General features: G+C 46.5%; 1 protein-coding gene across 8 annotated transcripts in view; it reads right to left on the reverse strand.

Moving 5' to 3' along the window:
* NCOA1 (nuclear receptor coactivator 1) overlaps positions 1-19897 on the reverse strand; it is a 121797-nt gene that overhangs the window by 54721 nt on the left and 47179 nt on the right. For all 8 annotated transcript variants that reach the window (XR_011920190.1, XM_072407218.1, XM_072407215.1 and 5 more), the window contains exon 4: positions 5124-5224. Coding sequence is in view for 7 of the 8 variants with exons in the window: in XM_072407218.1 (XP_072263319.1) it covers positions 5124-5224 (101 nt within the window). In the remaining variant the exon portion in view is untranslated. The remainder of the gene's footprint in view (positions 1-5123; positions 5225-19897) is intronic.

A 19897-nucleotide genomic window follows, 5' to 3' on the forward strand; every position in this document is an offset into this window, starting at 1 on the left:
CCCACACACAGCCTTCCCGCCTACCTACCCTATACACAGCCTTCCCACCTACCCTATACACAGCCTTTCCACCTACCTACCCACTTACCTACCCCATACACAGCCTTCCCACCACTCCTCTTCTGCTGCCTCTCTTTGTAGTTTTCTATTGGCTTTTATTTCACCTGAAAATCAAACTCATCTCCTGTGCTTTTTCTTCAAATCCCTCCACAGCTCCTCCCCCACCTACCTACCTGATATCCAAATCCCTCCACAGGTCTTGTCCCACTTACCTTTCTGCCATGATAAAAAAAATACCCCCCTAGCCTCTCTCTTCGCTCCTCCAATGACCTAATGACTTCCTCACTCATAACCTCCTCACACACACGGCTCCAAGACTTTTCTAGAGCTGCCCCCACTCTCTGGAATGGTCTCCTCGTCCTATTCGGCTTGCTCCTACTTTCTGCTCATTTAAAAGAGCCCTCAAAACCCAACGCTTCCCCCTCACCTACCCGTCTTCTTCTGTCTCCTAACCCCTCACTACCCCCCCACCATTCCATATCCCCCTCCTACGGTATTATGTGATACTTCCCCCACCTCCTAGATTGTAAGCTCTTCTGTCCTCTCCTCCTCCTGTATCACTGTCTGTCTCTGTCTGCCATTTGTAACCCCTATTTAATGTACAGCGCTGCATAATATGTTGGCGCTATATAAATCCTATTTGATAATAATAACATTAGATTTGGGCTGTGTGAAGCTTGTAGTGAGGACAATGTTCAGATACCTTTAAGCCCCCCCATGGTAATAGCCTTGCTTTATGTCACATGTCAGGGGCCCCGTCAGCTTCAAATTGCATAGTGGGCCCTTAGTATAAAGCGCAGTGTGGGTGGACAAATATCGGGTTCCTGCGTTTAATGCATAGGAATGTACATTCCCCTTCCCTGCTGGTATAACACAGGTCTGCTCACAATGGCTCCCGCAGAGATCAAAGAGTCCGCATGGAGGAGAACAGACGACGTGGCGTGTTTGTAAGGAATCAACGTACGTGTGGGGTGATGGAGAAAGCTTGATATATGTGCCCTGCCAGGGGCTAGAATGGGAGAACAGAACCAGGAATCAGAACCGGGACCTGGAATCAGAACTGGGACCAGGAATCAGAACCAGGAATCACTGCCCTGCCAGGGGCTAGAATGGGAGAACAGAACCAGGAATCAGAACCGGGACCTGGAATCAGAACTGGGACCAGGAATCAGAACCAGGAATCAGGACCAGGAATCAGGACCAGGAATCAGGACCAGGAATCAGGACCAGGAATCAGGACCAGGAATCAGGACCAGGAATCAGGACCAGGAATCAAAACCAGGACCAGGAATCACAACCAGGAATCAGAAACAGGACCAGGTATCAGGACCAGGTATTAGGACCAGAACCAAGAATCAGAACCAGAGCCAAGAATCAGAACCAGGACCAGGAATCACAACCAGGACCAGGAATCACAACCAGGACCAGGAATCACAACCAGGACCAGGAATCACAACCAGGACCAGGAATCACAACCAGGATTTAGAACAAAGACCAGGAATCAGGACCAGGTATCAGGACCAGGAATCAGAACCAAAGCCAAGAATCAGAACCAGAACCAAGAATCAGAACCAGGAACCAGAACCGGGACCAGGAATCAGAACCAGGACCAGGAATCACAACCAAGACCAGGAATCACAACCAGGAATCAGAAACAGGACCAGGAATCAGAACAAAGACCAGGAATCAGAACAAAGACCAGGAATCAGAACAAAGACCAGGAATCAGAACCAGAGCCAAGAATCAGAACCAGGACCAGGAATCAGAACCAGGACCAGGAATAAGAACTAGGAATCAGAACCAGAACCAGGAATCAGAAACAGGACCAGGAATCAGAAACAGGACCAGGAATCAGAAACAGGACCAGGAATCAGAAACAGGACCAGGAATCAGAAACAGGACCAAGAATCAGAACCAGAACCAGGAATCAGAACCAGGAATCAGAACCAGGACCAGGAATCAGAACCAGGAATCAGAACCAGGACCAGGACTAGGAATGGAATTAGGACCAGGTATCAGGACCAGGACCAGGAATCAGGACCAGGTATCAGGACCAGGTATCAGAATCAGGCAATGCTTCTATAAGATGATCAAGAGAACCTGTAATGTGTCCCCAATAGACAAAGGTTCTATTTTGAAAGGGCAACTAATCTTGACAAGTATGGGTAACACAAAACTTATTCCATTTGTTCCATTGTAAGAATCCAGTGGCAAAATGGATTATATGGCCAAAAATGGTCCAGAACTTGGAGGGCTTTATTAAGTCAGTGTTATCCTGGTAATTAAATCCTGGTAATTTTCTATCATACAAAAACATTTTAGACAATTGCGCTCTTCCAGGCTTGTGGTCACAGTTTGGTGAAGACCCTTTTCTGTTCTAGTGCTCCTAGAGCTGTTCCTCTCCCAAAAATTGGCTCCTAGCACTGCCCCTCTCCCACTGATTGGCTTCTAGAGCTGCCCCTTTCCCACTAATTGGCTACTGGCACTGCCCCTCTCCCACTGATTGGCTCCCAGTGTGACCCCTCTCCCACTGATTGGCTCCCAGTGTGACCCCTCTCTCACTGATTGATTGGCTCCCAGTGTTGCCCCTCTCCCACTGATTGGCTTGCAGTGTTGCCCCCCTCCCACTCATTGGCTCCCAGTGCTGCCTCTCTCCCACTCATTGGCTCCCAGTGTTGCCCCTCTCCCACTGATTGGCTCCTAGTGCTGCCCCTCTCTCACTGATTGGCTCCCAGTGCTGCCCCTCTCCCACTGATTGACACCCAGTGCTGCCCCTCTCCCACTGATTGACACCCAGTGCAGCCCCCTCTCCCACTGATTGGCTCCCAGTGCTTCCCCACTACCACATGATGTTTTACAGTAAGAGATTGCGGCAGCGCAGGAATTACATGCATGGCTCCATCAGACATTGCTTGTGGTTTCCAGCTCGCAGTCACACATGGAAATCCTTCCAGCCGCTCAAATAATGACGTTGCTGCTCCTCACATCTAATTGCCAGCAGTCAACAGAAAGGTGTGTTATTAAATGGCTGGCAGGCAGTAAAAGTTTATGGCTGGCTGGGGAAACGACAATTAATATGATCATCATCGCTAATAAAATTCAAGAGGCCCCGGGACAAGACAAAGACTCATCGGATAGGAACTATGATGGGAGTCATAGTTCCAGTACTTGGAAGGGAAGCTAAACAGGGATTTTTAGGAGATTTCACTTCACTTCCTGTACTAAAGACACAACAGGAAATGAGAAAAAATCTCCCCAAAACAATTTGAACCCCATTGCAGAATTGTGTTTCCCTTTACTCTAAGAAGACGATGATCACCGGAAGAAGAAAATCTCCCCAACATGGGATTCCATGAGATTTGGCTTTATATAAATTTTATTAGATAGATTAGAAGGTAAGTGTTCTTTTAAATGTAGAAAGGTCTCTGCAAGGACCATACAGGGGGGAAATGTAACTCTCCTAAATAGATTGTAAGCTCTTTGGGTCAGGGTCCTCCCCTCCTCCTGTGTCACTGTCTGTATCTGTCTGTCATTTGCACCCCTATTTATTGTACAGCGCTACGTAATATGTTGGCACTATATAAATCCTGTTTAATAATAATCACTTCAATAGAACTTTTTCCAAGTTCTACCGTTCATGTCACGGGTTCCCCCGCAATTCTCAATGGTTCCTCCCACTATCTTTATATCCAATATGTCTGCAGTGATGTGAGGGAGGAACCAACTAGAGTTGCAGGGGGAACCATGAGATGGAAGCGTTGGGTATTTATATGACATGGGGATAAGGGGAATTATAAGTTTTGGATTCCTTCTTCTATGAGGACATGCGGGTGGCAGGAATCAAGTGCGCACCATCGGGATCTCCGCAGCCTTCCCGCTTTGTTTCAGTGACATCGGCTCATTGTGTGGTAAAGGAGCGCAGGAAGGGACGCTGCGGGGAGCCAGAAATATCTTCAGCTGCATTGGCTCTGGAATGGGAACTCTCCCATCGGGGTTCTGGTTGGCTTTCTCCATCCTGACAACCCATCCTCCATTCTGCCCGGCCTTGTGTGGGGCGCCATATTGGCCAGAAATGGTTCTGCTTAACTCCATTCTCACCAACCTCCAATACCAAAGGGATAAATTACACTGCAAGGAAAAAAAAATGGATGCTAAGGACACAGAACGCTTTCACAGCAACAAGAAGCGCCCAGCGGTGCCACTTGGTGCCCCAATTCTCATTAGCCAATCAGGGCTTGCCATTATGCTGGTATTGGAGGTCCATTCGAGGTTCCCCTCCTCCGGTCTCGCAGCATTTGGAAGCTTGCGTTGCATTCTGCGTCCCCACCTGTTCACAATCCCATCTACACAAACTCAAAATAAGAAGCGTCCCTGTGAAATATTCCGATGTCGGGGACACCTGGCTAATGAGTTGTCACCGATAACGGCAAACACCTGTGTACAGGTCACACGCACCAAGGACGGGCACCCTGCACCTGCTCCATGACCTCCTGACGTGGCTTTCTAACATGTCGGGGTTAACCCCTCCCCTGCCAGGACCATAAGGCGCAATATTTCCTGATCCGCATGCCTCCGTCTATTACCTGGGAGAGAATCGCCGTTATAGGTGAATGTGATGTGCCTAAAGTGAATCTGCATTTTCATCTGATCACACATGGCAGCAATCCCAGCAGGACTGAGCTGGATAAAGAATGATGATTGGCTGTATTTCCCAATAGGCTGCAATTATTATTACACAATATTTATATAGCGCCGACATACTACGCAGCGCTGTACAAAGTCAATGCCAGGTCGTCACTGATATTGCGTGGAACGTTTGTTACTTTGTATCGATATTCGGATTATTTGGTACCAAGCATTGTCTATGGACATTTTCATGGCGAGTATTCTCCTCCCGCGTCATCGCTTTATAATGCGGCGTGGATGCGGCGTTGCGGCCTATAGCGGGGCGTCTGCATTAGTTTTCTTCAGCCCACAGAAGTCAGAGGAGCGTCAGCCAGCCAATCAGCATTTCTTTAGATGAAGGCCCCTCCCCCCACATCCTCACCCCAATATTCACATACCTCTAAGAGGAGTGGCCCCAGAGATTCCTTCTCGATCATTCCGCCGCTGCTGGACGAGATGTCCGATTTCTGGACGTCGTCATCGATGCCGGCAGCTTTGTCTGCAAAACAAAAGGAAAGTTGGGAATCAGTACAGCGAGAAATCACCGACAAATATAAAATAATAGGGGGCGGTATGGAATTAGTAACAAATGTAACAAGGGAAAATTCTGAGCATGGGAATGGGAGGGGCAACTCTGAGAGCCAATCAGTGGGAGAGGGGCAACTCTGAGAGCCAATCAGTGGGAGAGGGCCATCACTGGCAGCCAATCAGTGAGAGAGGGGCAACTCTGAGAGCCAATCAGTGGGAAAGGGGCAACACTGGGAGCCAATCAGTGAGAGAGGGCCAACACTGGGAGCCAATCACTGGGAGAGGGGGAACACTGGGAGCCAATCAGTGGGAGAGGTGGGAACACTCGGAGCCAATCAGTAGGAGCGGGGCAACACTGAGAGCCAATCAGTGGGAGAGGGGCAACACTGAGAGCCAAACAGTGGGAAAGGGGCAACACTGGGAGCCAATCAGTGAGAGAGGGGAAGCACTAGACACCAATTTGTAGTAGAGGGGCAGTACCAGGGGCCAATCAGTGGGAGAGCGGCAACACTGGGAGCCAATCAGAACTGAGCCAATCAGTTGTAGAGGGGCAGCACTGGGAGCCAATCAGTGGTAGCGAGGAAGCACCAGGAGCCCAATCAGTGGCAGAGGGACAACACTGGTAGCCCAATCAACGGGAGGGTCAGAACTGATCCAATCAGTGAGAGAGGGGCAGTACCAGGAACCAATCAGTGGTAGCGAGGAAGCACTAGGAACCAGTTGTAGAGGGGCAGCACTGGGAGCCAATCAGTGGTAGCGAGGAAGCACCAGGAGCCCAATCAGTGGCAGAGGGACAACACTGGTAGCCCAATCAACGGGAGGGTCAGAACTGATCCAATCAGTGAGAGAGGGGCAGTACCAGGAACCAATCAGTGGTAGCGAGGAAGCACTAGGAACCAGTGGGAGAGGGGCATTACTGGGAGCCAATCAGTTGTAGAGGGGAAGAACTAGAGCCAATTAGTAGGCTGCACTAGGAGCCAATCAGAAGTCTTGCATTCACATGTGTTACCAAGCACCTTGAGGGATGTGAGTGATTACAGAACAGGTTCTTTTTCTTTCCTTAATTTATATTATATATTATAAAAGTGCAAGGTGCCCCTGAAGTTTCTAAAAGAAAAACATTTTTGAGCCCCCTCCCTCCCTGCACATCATAGCTCTTTGCTTTTCTGGGAATATCTATTAGGTGTCTGTGCTGTCCCAGCTGCTTTGCCCCTCCCAACATACCCTTTTATTAAGCAGCTGGGGGAGGAGCAAAGGGGCCGTTGATGACGGTGACACCCGGTATCATTCTGGGCCTCTGGATAAACGGCCTGACATCAGGGTCCCTTTAAGAAGCCAAATAATTCATTTCCCCCAGCGAAGGTGGAGAGGAAGAAATGCGATATTTTTTGGCAGCTGATCAGACGCTGCTGCGGGCCGAAAACGGGAAGATTGTTTTGTAATAGCGATAAAGTTAGGAAACGTTTATTAGGGCGATTACATTTTTATACATTAATAAAAAAATTGGTTGTCCCCCAGCTGCACAGCGCAAAGGGTTAACACGCCGGGAATGCGACGCCACGGGGCGGCTAATCTGCAGCTGTTCCTGCGAGGGCGGCGCTGTTTACGCAGCGTAATGAGAGTTCGATAATCGTTATTCGTCTGGCTGAGGAGCGCTCTTTTTGTTTCCTATCCTGTGGAATGGTGAAACCACTTGAAGCAGATTGCGAGGATGCCGTCAGATCGGAGGCCGAGCCGTGCCAAGGCATTACATAACCCGGAGAGCGGCGCTGCCAAATGGCTGCATCCAGGCGGGGCCGTGTTGTGACAGCGCGGCGTGCCGGTGATTCGGAAAACGCAGCCGGGGCCAGAAAAAAAAAATGTGGTCTGGCAGGCGAGGAAAGTGAAGACGCGTCACATGATCAGGATATCCTGCAGGGCTATTTTAAGGGCCACAGATTTAAAAAAAAGTTACAATGCATCTTTTTTTTTTTTCAGATTAATCCTTCCACCCAACCAGTTCTGAGATTTACACTGGTCGGGCCAAGCTGTAAGGCAAATTGGCCTTCTTCAGTTTCACTTTCACTTACAGGCCCCCCAGCCAATGACTGAACATGGAACGTAGAAGCAGCAGATTAGATGCCTCCAGGTGTGAGCAGAGCATGATGGGAGTCACACACATTAAAGAGGCCCTGTCACTTTAGGGGGAGTGACCAAGTAAGTGGCCAGAATAACAGAAACCCCAGTTAGGTATTCCTTGCATGGAATTCCAGACTGATTTGCCGGATTCCAGCGCAGATAATGCGCAGCTCCCAACCTGCAGTCTGCTATAATCAATATTTAATGGAGTTCATTTGAAATTCTTGCTGTGTAGGCCGGCTGAGCTTCCTGCAAGCTCATTGAAAGCACAATGAAAGACAAGGCAATCATCTCGGCTTCTCTCTATGGATACGATATGAAATAGCCGCAGGCCGTGGCACGCTGACAGTTCAAACCAGGACAATGGCGGTGTGTCACCGCCGGGGGAGGGGCAGCAGCTTTACATTATGGAGGAGGCCTGCAGTGACACCTTGCTTTATAGACACAATCCTGGGAATAATAAAAAAGAATCATTTGTATGTCTGGGGTATATCACTCGCTCAAGGATACCGGCCCTTAGATTTTTAGAAATGGTGATCCTGCCAGTAACACACTTCCAGTCACAGGGTGACAATACCCATTCAATAAATCTATCCGCCAGCCTCCACTTCCCTAAATCTGCCCTCCCCTCTCCACTTCTTGCAATGTGCAATAGAAGCTGCAGCAAGTCAAATGGAGCCCGCCTCATTTCCTGGCTGGAGGAAGTCCAGCAAGCTCTAGCTCCTCCCACCCAGCTTGACTGCCCCGCCCCTTTTATTCATTGGTTTTCAGTTCTATCAATCTTTAAGGCTCAGCATGTGGGCGGTCTGCATGCAAACATAGTCTGCCTGGCAACGCCCACTAACCTATCAAGCATTTTCAAATTTACATAACTCCTCCCAAGGGCCAGCCCACTGCTTGCACCAGGCTCTTGAGAGGAGTGCTGTGATGTTTTCAGCAAGCCACACCCACACCACACACGAACCACACCCCCAGTCACAAGCCCCACCCACCATCCACGAGCTGCTTTCATTGCATAGAGAAGTGCAGAGACCCAATGATGACAAAGTAACATAAACGGTTGTATTTAGAAATCTATTGCAAGGAAAAAACTTTGTGCAAATAATAAAGTTCCATTAGTCCATTTAAAGTGTGAGCAACCTAGGGTGACAACGCTTCTACTCCATAGTCATAGCACAATGAGCGTTGTCACCTGAGAACAGGAAGTGTGTCACAGACATGAAATACAGAAATATAACGCTCTGTTCAGATGTTCTCCCCTGAAATTCATTTATCTGTGTAATAGGGATGGTGACAGGTCCTCTTTACGCCACTCTCTATCGCTCCTTCCCTTATATCCTCCATCCGTGCGTATAAACCAATAATTACCGATGGCGGCGGCGAGGAGCCGGCCTGAAAGAACTGTTTAACCTTAATGAGCATTTTTTCATTTTGGTGAATAGAAAACATGGAGTGGAGGGGAATCCCGCAGAGAGCAAACGCTCGCCAATTAGCAATTAGTGCACCTATGGAGCCGCTCTCGGAAAGGGGCAGCGGTAACGCAATAGCCGGGGTTCGGTTACATCATGCCGAGCGGGAAGGATAATGAAGAGGTGGGATGAAGTGTCCTAGGGACCAGACCATCCATGGCGGGGGAAGAAATCGGCCCTTTTCCTTTTATTCCCGAATGGCGTGCGGTGCGCGGCGGCTCAGCCGTTACACTGACTTTCAAGCAGCCGTAATTACACCATTAAAAAAAACGAAAATACCTGGACGCGTGCCAGAGCGGGAAACTGCGCATAAAAAGTCGGGAAAAGACGAAAATAAAAGTTAGAACCCAAAACGCAAAAACAATAAAAAAAAAAAAAATTCGATTCTCATTGCACAATTCACATCCAAGACCAATGGTGTCCAGGACAGACAATGGTAACGAATAGACTTGGGGCCCCCCAAATCAAATGACATGGGGCTCATAGTGGGGTCCCTGTTGGCTATGGGGGAGCCCGGGGCACATTCTTCTCTTACATTTGCCCAATACTGCAATTGATTTGCATACTAATATCGGCAATCTCTGGTCTGGTCACATGACCACCTTCACCGGGACTATACATGGCCCTAGGGACCGCTGAACATCCAATAAGAATGCCCACCATGTGATTGGGTTTAGCACCCAATAGGAAGAGGGTCACTGGCTTCGGTCTTGTTTGGGCATTTCATTGATACAAAGTCCAGAGGTTCAGATGTGGCCCCTGTCCGTAGTATACACAAGACGGTGGCTACAACACAGCCCCATGGGACCATGCTATGTCGCCACCTGAAATTTTTGCCGAAGTCAGGAGCAACATTTATTTTTTTCGAGGGTTCAATAACATTTGGAAACCGTTATTCCCAAAACAGAAAATTATTCCACAGCTGTGGAAACCTGAGAAATTCCAGGGACGTGGACCGTACACATGGCACCTTGTGATCACATGACTGTACGGGCATTGGAGGGTTAGATGGGGCGTGGCCAGAGGAGGACGGGGTCATCTCTTGCTATGTTTGTATGACACACCAACCATGTGCCATACAGTCCTCTCACTTACCCCAAATGGGTAGAAAATTGAAATCTCACCAGTCATATAAGATGGAAACATAAAAAGAATAACAAAAATACAAATTTCAAAAAATTGCCACTTCTAAAAATGATGGCCGCCCGACCCTCAACATTTCCCGAAGGTGGTCAGCAATGGCAGCTTCCATATTGGTTTACTTTAAATCCCCCCTCTAACTACCGATCTGGCGAACAGTTTTGTGTATGGAAAGTGGGACTTGGCTTTTGCTTCCTTGTTAATGGGGGATGATCAGGAAATTTTTGTAATTTTGCAAAAATTTGGTAAAATTTTTAAGCAATTTTCACCATTTTGCAAATTTAACACAAGTGAATTGCAAAGCCTCTGAACATGAGATTGTCATCAAAATAGCTGGAGATGTCGAGGGGATCCTTGGGAACATGTCACAAGTGTAAAAAGGGAAGAAAACTGTCATTTCATATTAAATTATAGTCTTTTTAAAGTTGTTTGCCAATTTTTGCAAAGGCACTGAACATATTATGATCACAGAAGTTAGGGAAAGAGGGGTGTGTGGGAGGAACAATGGGCATATGACCCAAATAAAAAAAAATGTATTTTTTTTTACCAAAAAAAGTGTTTTACTGACACTAAAGTTTGATTTTTGAAGAAAACTCAGCATGTTTCCACATCCGTCTTTCTTTATCCCCCAACCCAGGCAGCAATAAAATGTTCAGGGGCTTTCAGGGGAAATAAATTCTCACTTCAGCCAATCCTGACTGCGGAGGAAAATATTATCTATAGGAAGACGTCTCTTGGAGGAATGAGAGAAGCGCAGGTATCACGTGAGGAATTACAGAGCATTGACAGTGCGGAGCAGAGTGTTGGCTGTCAGGAGCTGCTGGCTGTTGGCCGGCGTAGTGTAACACGGGAGAGGCAAGACACCATACCAAAATACATTCACCCCCCACCCATAACATTCACCCCACACCCAACTTATAACTTCTCCACACACACTGCTGCTTATGGGGTCCTCACCAAATACCATAACCCGGCTCGGAAATCAGAACGTTATGGACCCCACGTTGGCCAACTAACAGATCCGTAATGAAAGCAGAACTCAGAACAGATACAAAGTCACTCAGCTCTATAATAATAGAGATCATAAATTCAAGCTGTGTAAAAATCTGACCCATTATTCACCTCCTGCAGTCCCTGTACAGCATAGCTCAGACTGGTGGAAGGAGAAGCAGCACCTGCAGCTTTGTTTTGCTTCTCCATCCCCCCTCTGTGTGCTCTGCTGTATAGAAACTGATAGAGTTTATAACCATCATTATAGATCAAAGGGGTTACAGAACACATTTTAATGTTCTCTGTGGGCTCAGATCCTGGGAAAACCACCCAATCCCAAGCAGGTGGTAGTACTGTGCCCAGGATGGGCTCAGATCCTGGAAGAACCTCTAGTAGTCAGGGAAGTGGAAGCACCCGTACCCCAGATGGGTGAACTCCTTGGTAGAACAACCAATAGCAACAAGTGGAAGAACCACCTGGGAGAACTTGGGAGAACCACCAATAGTCAACCAAGTAAAGGCACCATAGGCCAGATGGGCCAACTCATGGGATAACCACCAACAGTCAAGCAAGTGGAAGAATTATATATCAGATGGCCAACTCATGGAAGAACCACCAATAGGAAAGCAAATGAAAGCAGCACCACCCCAAAATGGGCCAACTCCTAGTGGAACCACCAACAGCAAAGCATATGGAAATGCCATACTATTGGTGGGACAACCACCAATAGTCAGGTAGGAGAAAGCACCATGGCCCACATAGGCCTAGCTCCTGGAAGAACAAAACTATAGCAATGCAAATGAAAGCACCATACTATGGATGGGTCCAACTCCTGGGAGAACCACCAATAGTCAAGGCAACTGGAAGCACCCATAGACCAGATGGGCCAACTCATGGGAACACCACCAACAGTCAAACAAGTGGACGCACATATGGCCCAACTCATGGAAGAACCACCACCAGGCAAGTAAATGAAAGCACCATCCCTAAATGGGTCAACTCCTGGTTGAACCACCAACAGCAAAGCATATGGAAGCACCATACCCAGCAGCTGGGACAACCACCAATAGTCAGGGAGGAGGAAGCCCTATGGCCCACATAGGTCCAGATCCTGAAAGAACAACTAATAGCAATGCAAGTGGAAGCACCATACATAGATGGGTCCAACTCCTGGGAGGACCACCAACAACCAGAGCATCGTCAGAGAAGTGCCAGGACCATATCCTAGATGGGTCCAGCTTCTCGGAGAACCAACAGCAAATCATATGGAAGCACCATAACTGGAATGGACCCAACTGCTGGGAGAACTAACAATAGTCAAGCAAGTGGAAGCACCCATAGTCCAGATGGCCTCACTCACAGTAAGACTACCAACAGGCAAGCAAATGAAAGCACCAAACCCTAGGTAGGAAGCACCATATGGAAGCACCATACCCAAGATGGGCCCAGCAGCTGGGACAACCACCAATAATCAGGAAGGAGGATGGCCCACATAGGCCTAGCTCCCGGAAGAACAACTAATAGTATTGGAAATGGAAGCACCATACTATGAATGGGCCCAGCTCCTGGGACACCTACCAGCAACAAAGCACATGGAAGCACCATACCCCAGATGGGTCCAGCAGCTTGGACAGCCACCAATAGTCAGAAGAACAACCAATAACAACGTAAGTGGAAGCACCATACTACGGGTGGGCCCAGCTCCTGGGGAACCACCAATGATCAGGAAAGTTGAAGCACCATAGTAGGGATGGGCTCAGCTCCTGGAAGAATGACCAATAGCCAAACAAGTGGAGGAACCTTAGCCCAGATGAGCCCCCAGTTTCTTACCAATTTATTTTCTAAACCTCCATGGTTATTCCCCCTTCCCAATATGTCAAATTGTAGTATTGCCAAACTTTGACTTCCAACCAACCTCAAGCTGTAGTCACAAGAATGGAAGTCTACAATATCTTTGTATGATGTAATATTATCAGTACCAATCACTGGAGACACCATTCGGAGGGGGGTTCTACATGGCCATATCATGCCTCGGATCAGTTTAATGTTTGTACCAAGAGACCATCGGGTGTTTATAACAATGAAGGAGCCTGCGAGGTGAATGCAGCTTCATGTGGTGCAGAAACAGGTCAACGAGAACAACGAGGGAAAGAAGCAATCAATTCAAGTGTTTCCTGTGACCGTCATCATTTTCTCTCTTAGCCCTCCCTCGTCCTTGCGTTCTTTATAAAACGGACAAATAGATCAAACCCTTCAGATGCGATATGATTATCCCATTGACAGAATTAGCGGGAGGTTTGCTCGCTGATAACTACGCCGTATGGATCTGATTGACTCGCTGTGCCGCAGGAACTCAAATCAGTAAATATACGTGGGAAATCACGTCATGCGCCTGGCCGCATCATTTTTGGAATGGTGAGCAGTGGGGGTATTAAATAATCCTACAGCAACATGGAGCAAAAAAGAAAAAATTTGGGTAAAATTTTATGTTAAGTATGATAACAAAGGGCCCATTCAACATTTTCACAAGGATACGTAACCTGGACGTATTTTTGATATGGCCCTAGGCTTCATTTTGAGAATTGCTAGAAGGAGAAGGAAGTAAAGACTCGACGTCAGCATTGACCATACTTGTCCCCCATTTGGCTCTCCAGATCTAAGCCCCTCTGTCCTTGCTTGCTCTATCCCAAAATATTGGAAGGTATGGTGTTGCAGTTCTTATATCCGATTGGCCCTAAAGTAATTGGAAGGGGGGGTTCTGTACTCATTCTGACTTCTAAACAAAATTGTAGAAGGAAACCCACATGGTGGTACAAAGTAGCGTTTACCTGCAATTACCTTGGTAAGGGTAAAATACTGGGAGCTGGCCCTTTAAAAACAAATGTTTGAACCCTTCCCAGCTTTATCCACAACTAATCAAAGGAAGGGAGTTGGCCTTTAATGTCCTTTTGGGTTCCAAATATCAATTCTAAAGAGAACTTTTAGCTTGTTTACATTAAGGTGTAATGATACGAGTTGCAGCCACTGCAGAATCCAGGCCGGCGGAGAACGTTTTATGTCCAAGGTCAAAGAGTAAAGTTACAGTGTAACTGCTGACTTGGAGGAAAAAAAGTCTTATCAGATTAATCTTTTTTTTTTCTGTAATGTTCTTAAACTCCAGGACTGCTTAAAGGAAAGATAAACCTCCTGGGTATATATGGGAAGGATGTTTGCAAAGCAGATTTTAGATTTCTACTATTTTTTATACTAGATAGATTTATACTATTTTTTTTGGGATAGTTTGAATATCATTTACTGATTGGTCAGAATGAGTCTGTTCAGGTGGGATGTAGTCAGTGCAGAGCAACGCAGTCGAAGCAGCAAACCACCCACATGTCTGTTTTCTGTTTTTAGGGAGCGATAGAGACAACCATTTACTCATCCTAGACTCCAGTGCAATTGTAAGCACCGCTTGGTGTGAGGAATATTAAACTCAAACCCGAGATAGACCCAACTCCTGGGAAAACCACCAACAGCCAAGCAAACAGAAGCACCATACCCCAGATAGGCCCAATTCATGGGAGAACCACCAAGTGGAAGCACCATACCACAGATAGACCCAACTTATGGGAGATCAACCAAGAGCCAAGCAAGTGGAAGCACCATTCCCCAGATGGACCCAGCTTCTGAGAGAACTGCCAAGTGGAAACAACAAAACCCAGATGCACCAACTCCTAGGAAAACCACCAACAACCAAGCAAACAGAAGCACCATACCTCAACAGATTGATAGATAGACCCAATTCATGGGGGAATCACTAAATTGAAGCACCGAAACACAGATGACCCAACTCCTGGGAAAACCACCAGATGGAAGCATTATACCGCAGATAGACCCAACTTATGGGAGAACCACAAAGTGGAAGCACCATACCGCAGATAGACCCAACTCATGGGAGAACCACCAACAGCCAATCAAGTGGAAGCACCGTTCCCCAGATGGACCCAGCTTCTGAGGGAACTTCAAAGTGGAAACAACAAAACCCAGATGACCCAACTCCTGGAAAAACCACTAACAGTCAAGAAAGTGGAAGCACCATACCCCGGGTGGGCCCAGCTTCTGCGACAACCACCAACAGTTAAGCAAGTAGAAATACCCATATGCCAGTTGGACCAAACTCCTGAGAGAACAACCAACAGCCAAACAAGTGGAAGCACCATACCCCAGATAGACTCAGCTCATGAGAGAACCACCAAGTGGAAGCACCAAAACCCAGATGGCCAAACTCATGGGAAAACCACTCACAGTCAAGAAAGTGGAAGCACCATACCACAGGTGGGCCCAGCTCCTGGGACAACTATTAGGTAAGTGGAAGCACTAAACGTCAGATGGTCCAGCTCATGGTAGAACCACCAACAGCCAAGCAGGTAGAAACACCATACCCCAGTTAGACCAAGCAATTGGGAGAACCACTAAGTGGAAGCACCACACATCAGATAGACCCAGCTCCTAAGAGAACTACTAAGTGAAAGCTCAGATGGTCCAACGCATGGGAGAACCACCAACATGCAAGCAAATGGAAGCACCAAACCCTAGATGGGCCAACTCCTGGGAGAATCACCAACAGGAAAAACATATGGAAGTTCCATACCCCAGACGGGCCCAGTATCTGGGAGATCTGCCAATGGACAGGGAAATGGAAGCAGAGCCCAGCCCTGTCCAGCAGGAGACCTGATTTTTCTATGCAGCAGTTCTGTAAAACTTGTAGGTCTTGTCTTTCCCTCAAGCTGTGGTTGCAATGAGAAAGTAGTCAAAGATCAAAGGCATATGACACATATTCTCAAAGCCTCGGAGAAAAACAAGACTGACACTGTATCCTTTAATTTCTGAAATTTTCCATGCAGACTCAGTCAACTTGGGAGTTGGGCAGGTAAAGTCAAGCTAGGCAGTGCGTTGGTCCTTTTTGGGTCAGATCTGCCCAACTCCTGTATTCATGATATAACCACGCATGTCCAGCTTAAAACAATGTGTTCCCAAGCAAAAAACATCCAACAGCCAAAGGTTACCATCAGGTAAATCCTTCATTACGCGTACCAAGGGTGGGGGAGAGGGTAGGACAAATCTCTGTAATTACAGCCTGTCTGAATAAATATGCAGACCTGTTATTCCTTGTGATCAAAAAAAAAAAAAAAAAGCTTTGAGGCCTGATTAAAATCTTGGCTTTCTGCGAGCCTTCTCCCCTTCATTGTATTTACATTCAGAAAGTACAAGCTGATTAGAGGCCCGGCGCTGTACGGTTTGTCTGCCGCTGAACCCATACATTAAAAGGTCAATGTTATTAGCATAAGCTTAAAGCCTCAGCACCTGCCGTGTACGAGGGACATTTTCCACGTATGTACGCAATTTTTGAAACCCCCCCCATTCCTCCCTCTGAATACCCTTCAAATGGTCCGAGTTTTATCTCAATTAGAGGAGTCAAGAGACGCGGACACAATTGCATAGTCACAAAGTCAGTAATGCTTAAACCAAAGTGGCCCCGTTAATCCTCTCAAGAAGATCAGACATAAAGGGGGCTCCTTGTGACTCCAGGGCTTTAATTCCCCCTAATGTTTCTTCTCATTGGCCTCCATGGCGCTCATGTGTATTTTAATTTCACCTTGTAAGAGCAGAGGGATTATCTCCCACCATCGAACAGCATCAAACATAGAGAGAGAATTACTGAACGTATGTTCGATGGTCTATGATGACCGTGAAAGAACCGTTTAACCATGGAGGACGAACCCCTACTAAAAAAATGTAGCCACAACTCATCGTGCCTACTGTATTTATTGGTGGTCACTTAGTTTGGTGGACAATGGAAACCTATTTATTGCTGGTCAGTAGAAAAGGACCCCTATTTCATTGCTGAACAGTGAAGATAGACCCTCTTTTCATTGGTCGCCAGTGTATTGCCCTCCACTTTTAGGGATCATTTTGGGACCAAACTACATTGGTGGACAATGGAAACCTATTTATTGCTGGTCAGTAGAAAAGGACCCCTATTTCATTGCTGAACAGTGAAGATCGACCCCCTTTACATTGGTGGCCAGTGAATTGCCCTTTACTATTAGGGATCACTGGGGAAAGACCCCTTTATGATAGTGGTCAGTAGGAAAAGGACCAAACTACATTGCTGGACAATGGAAGTAGGAACCTCTTCTATTACTGGTCAGTGGAAAAGGATCCTGTTCCATTGGTGGACAGTGGAGATTGACCCTCTTTATATTGGGAGGCCAGTGTATTGACCTCTACTTTTAGGGATCACTGGAGAAAGACCCATTTATATTAGTAGTCAGTAGAAAGAAAGACTGGATTACATTGGTGGACAATGGAAGCCTGTTTATGTCTGGTCAGTAGAAAAGGATCCCTATTCCATTGGTGGACAGTGAAGATAGACCCGCTTTATATTGGTGGCCAGTGTATTGCCCTCTACTTTTAGGGATCATTTTGGGAAAGACCCCTTTATATTAATGGTCAGTAGGAAAAGGACCAAACTACATTGATGGACAATGGAAAACGACTGGTACGTAGGAAAGGACCCTGTTCCATTGGTGGACAGTGGGGATAGACCCACTTAACATTGGCGACCAGCGCATTTTCCTTTTCTATTAGGGTTTAGTAGAAAAAGAACCAACCTACGTTGGAGGACAATGAAAGTAGGAGCATCTTCTATTGCTGGTCAGTAGTAAAGGATCCCAATTTATTGGTGGTCATTGGAGATGGGCCCTCTTGACATTGGTGGCCAGTGTATCGCTCTTGACTATTAAGCATCACTGGGAGAAGACCCTTTTATAATAGTGGTCAGTAGAAAAAGGACAATGGAAGTAGGAAGCCTACTATCTATCTATTTAAGGTCAGTAGAAAAGGACCCTATTTCATTGGTGGCCAATGTATTGTCCACTACTATTAGAGATTATTAGACCCCCTATATTAGCGGTCAGTAGGAAAAAGACCAATGGAAGTAGGAACCCTATCTGTTGCTAGTCAGTAGAAGAGGACCTTGTTCCATTGGAGGACAGTGAAGATAGTCCCTTTTTACATTGGTGGTCAGTGTATTCCATTGGGGATCACTAGGAAAAGCCCCACTTATATTAGAGGTCAGTTAGAAAAGAACCAACCTACGCTGGAGGACAATTGAAGTAGGAGCCTCTTCCATTGCTGGTCAGTAGTGAAGGATCCCATTTTATTGGTGGCCATTGTAGACAGACCCTCATTACGATGGTGGCCAGTGTATCACCCAGGGATCGCTGGGAGAAGACCCTTTTATGTTAGTGGTCAGTAGGAAAATGGCCAACCTTCATTAAATGACAATGTCTTGCTGGTCAGTAAAAAAAGTACCAACCTATATTGGAGGACGGTGGAAGTAGGAACCTCTTCTAAGGCTGGTCAGTGGAAAAGGACCCCGTTTCATTGGAGGACAGTGAAAATAGACCCCCTTTTTTTGGTGGCCAATGTATTGCCTTCTACTATTTGGGATCACTGGGAGAAGAACCCCTTATATTAGTGGTCAGTAGGAAAATGACCAAGCTACATTGGAGGACAATGGCAAATGTCCACTAGAGATTACTGAGAAAACTATTAGGAATCGCTGAGAGAAGACCCCCTTATATTAATGGTTCGTAAAAGAAAGACCAACATAAACTGAAGTACAATGGAAGTAGAAGGCCCATCTACTGGCCAGTAAAACAGGACCCCATTTCCATTGGTGGACAGTGGAAGTAGGAACCTCTTCTAAGGCTGGTCAGTAGAAAAGGACCATTGGTAGACAGTAAAGATATACCCTCTTTTTTATATTGGTGGTGTACCGCCCTCTTCCTTTAGTGATCACTAGAAGAACCACCTTAATATTATGTTACAGAGTGATCACAGGGAGAGAGAAGACTGAGGAAATGCTTCCTCCTTCATGCAGCAGACAGATGACAGTCTCAGATCTATACAGATCTGATAGAGTAGTCTCATATCGTGACACATCTGGAATTTATCCATGCAGATCTGTCATGTTAATGGCCGGTTCACTTTAAATTGTCCCAAGCAGTTTATCTCCAATCGATCAAGTGAGTTTACATAAAACTCTGTGTCCTCATATGATCGTAACACAAACTTTTTCTTCCCACTTATTAAACCCTAGCTTGGCACAATCCCGACACTTGTTATTTTAGACTGATCTCATCTCACAAATCTGAACAAACAAATGCCATTTTTTTATTACTAATCCTGGCTAATCAACCCTAATGTAATAATTGTATTGCTTAGAGAAGAACTCTGAAATTCATAAACATGTGCAGGACCAATATACCCAGAGAAATATAAGTTGTTGTATTGAAGGTTAGATATTGAGGGTGGTTTACCAATTGAGCAGTGCCAACGCAATAAGCAATGAACCAACTACAGCGCCATATTGGTTCCAAGCTCAGTGCAATGGCCGACAAAACATAGAAGTTGGTTATTAGGGAAAGTGGTGGACCAGATGATTCCCGCGGATGGAGGGTGATACCGCTGAGAATATTTATAGGTGCTTGGTGGTTGTGTGTGATGCCCATCAACAAAGATCAATACTATGACTTCCTACGACACCAAATGTATGGAAAATGTTTACAAAAACATGGCACCCTTGACCATACAAGCCACTTGGGGTTCACTTACTGCCACACCATTCTAATGAGTATTTTGTCTTGGACACCTTGAAGAAGCCTCAACGTGGTCCAAGATTACCAGACAACAATGCCCTGGTGGTCATAAAATGGGTGCCAACCAGCTACGGATGATTGGTTTCATCGGGCAGCATGGACGTTGCCACAAAGATGGCAACAATACATCAACCTCCAGGGGGAATATGTGGAGTAAGTGTAACTTGGGTGATGCAACGAGCACGTAATTCAGCATTGGGCAATTTAAGCGGAGCAGAAGGC

Source organism: Pyxicephalus adspersus, chromosome 4, assembly GCF_032062135.1.
Source record: "Pyxicephalus adspersus chromosome 4, UCB_Pads_2.0, whole genome shotgun sequence".
Lineage (NCBI taxonomy): Eukaryota > Metazoa > Chordata > Amphibia > Anura > Pyxicephalidae > Pyxicephalus > Pyxicephalus adspersus.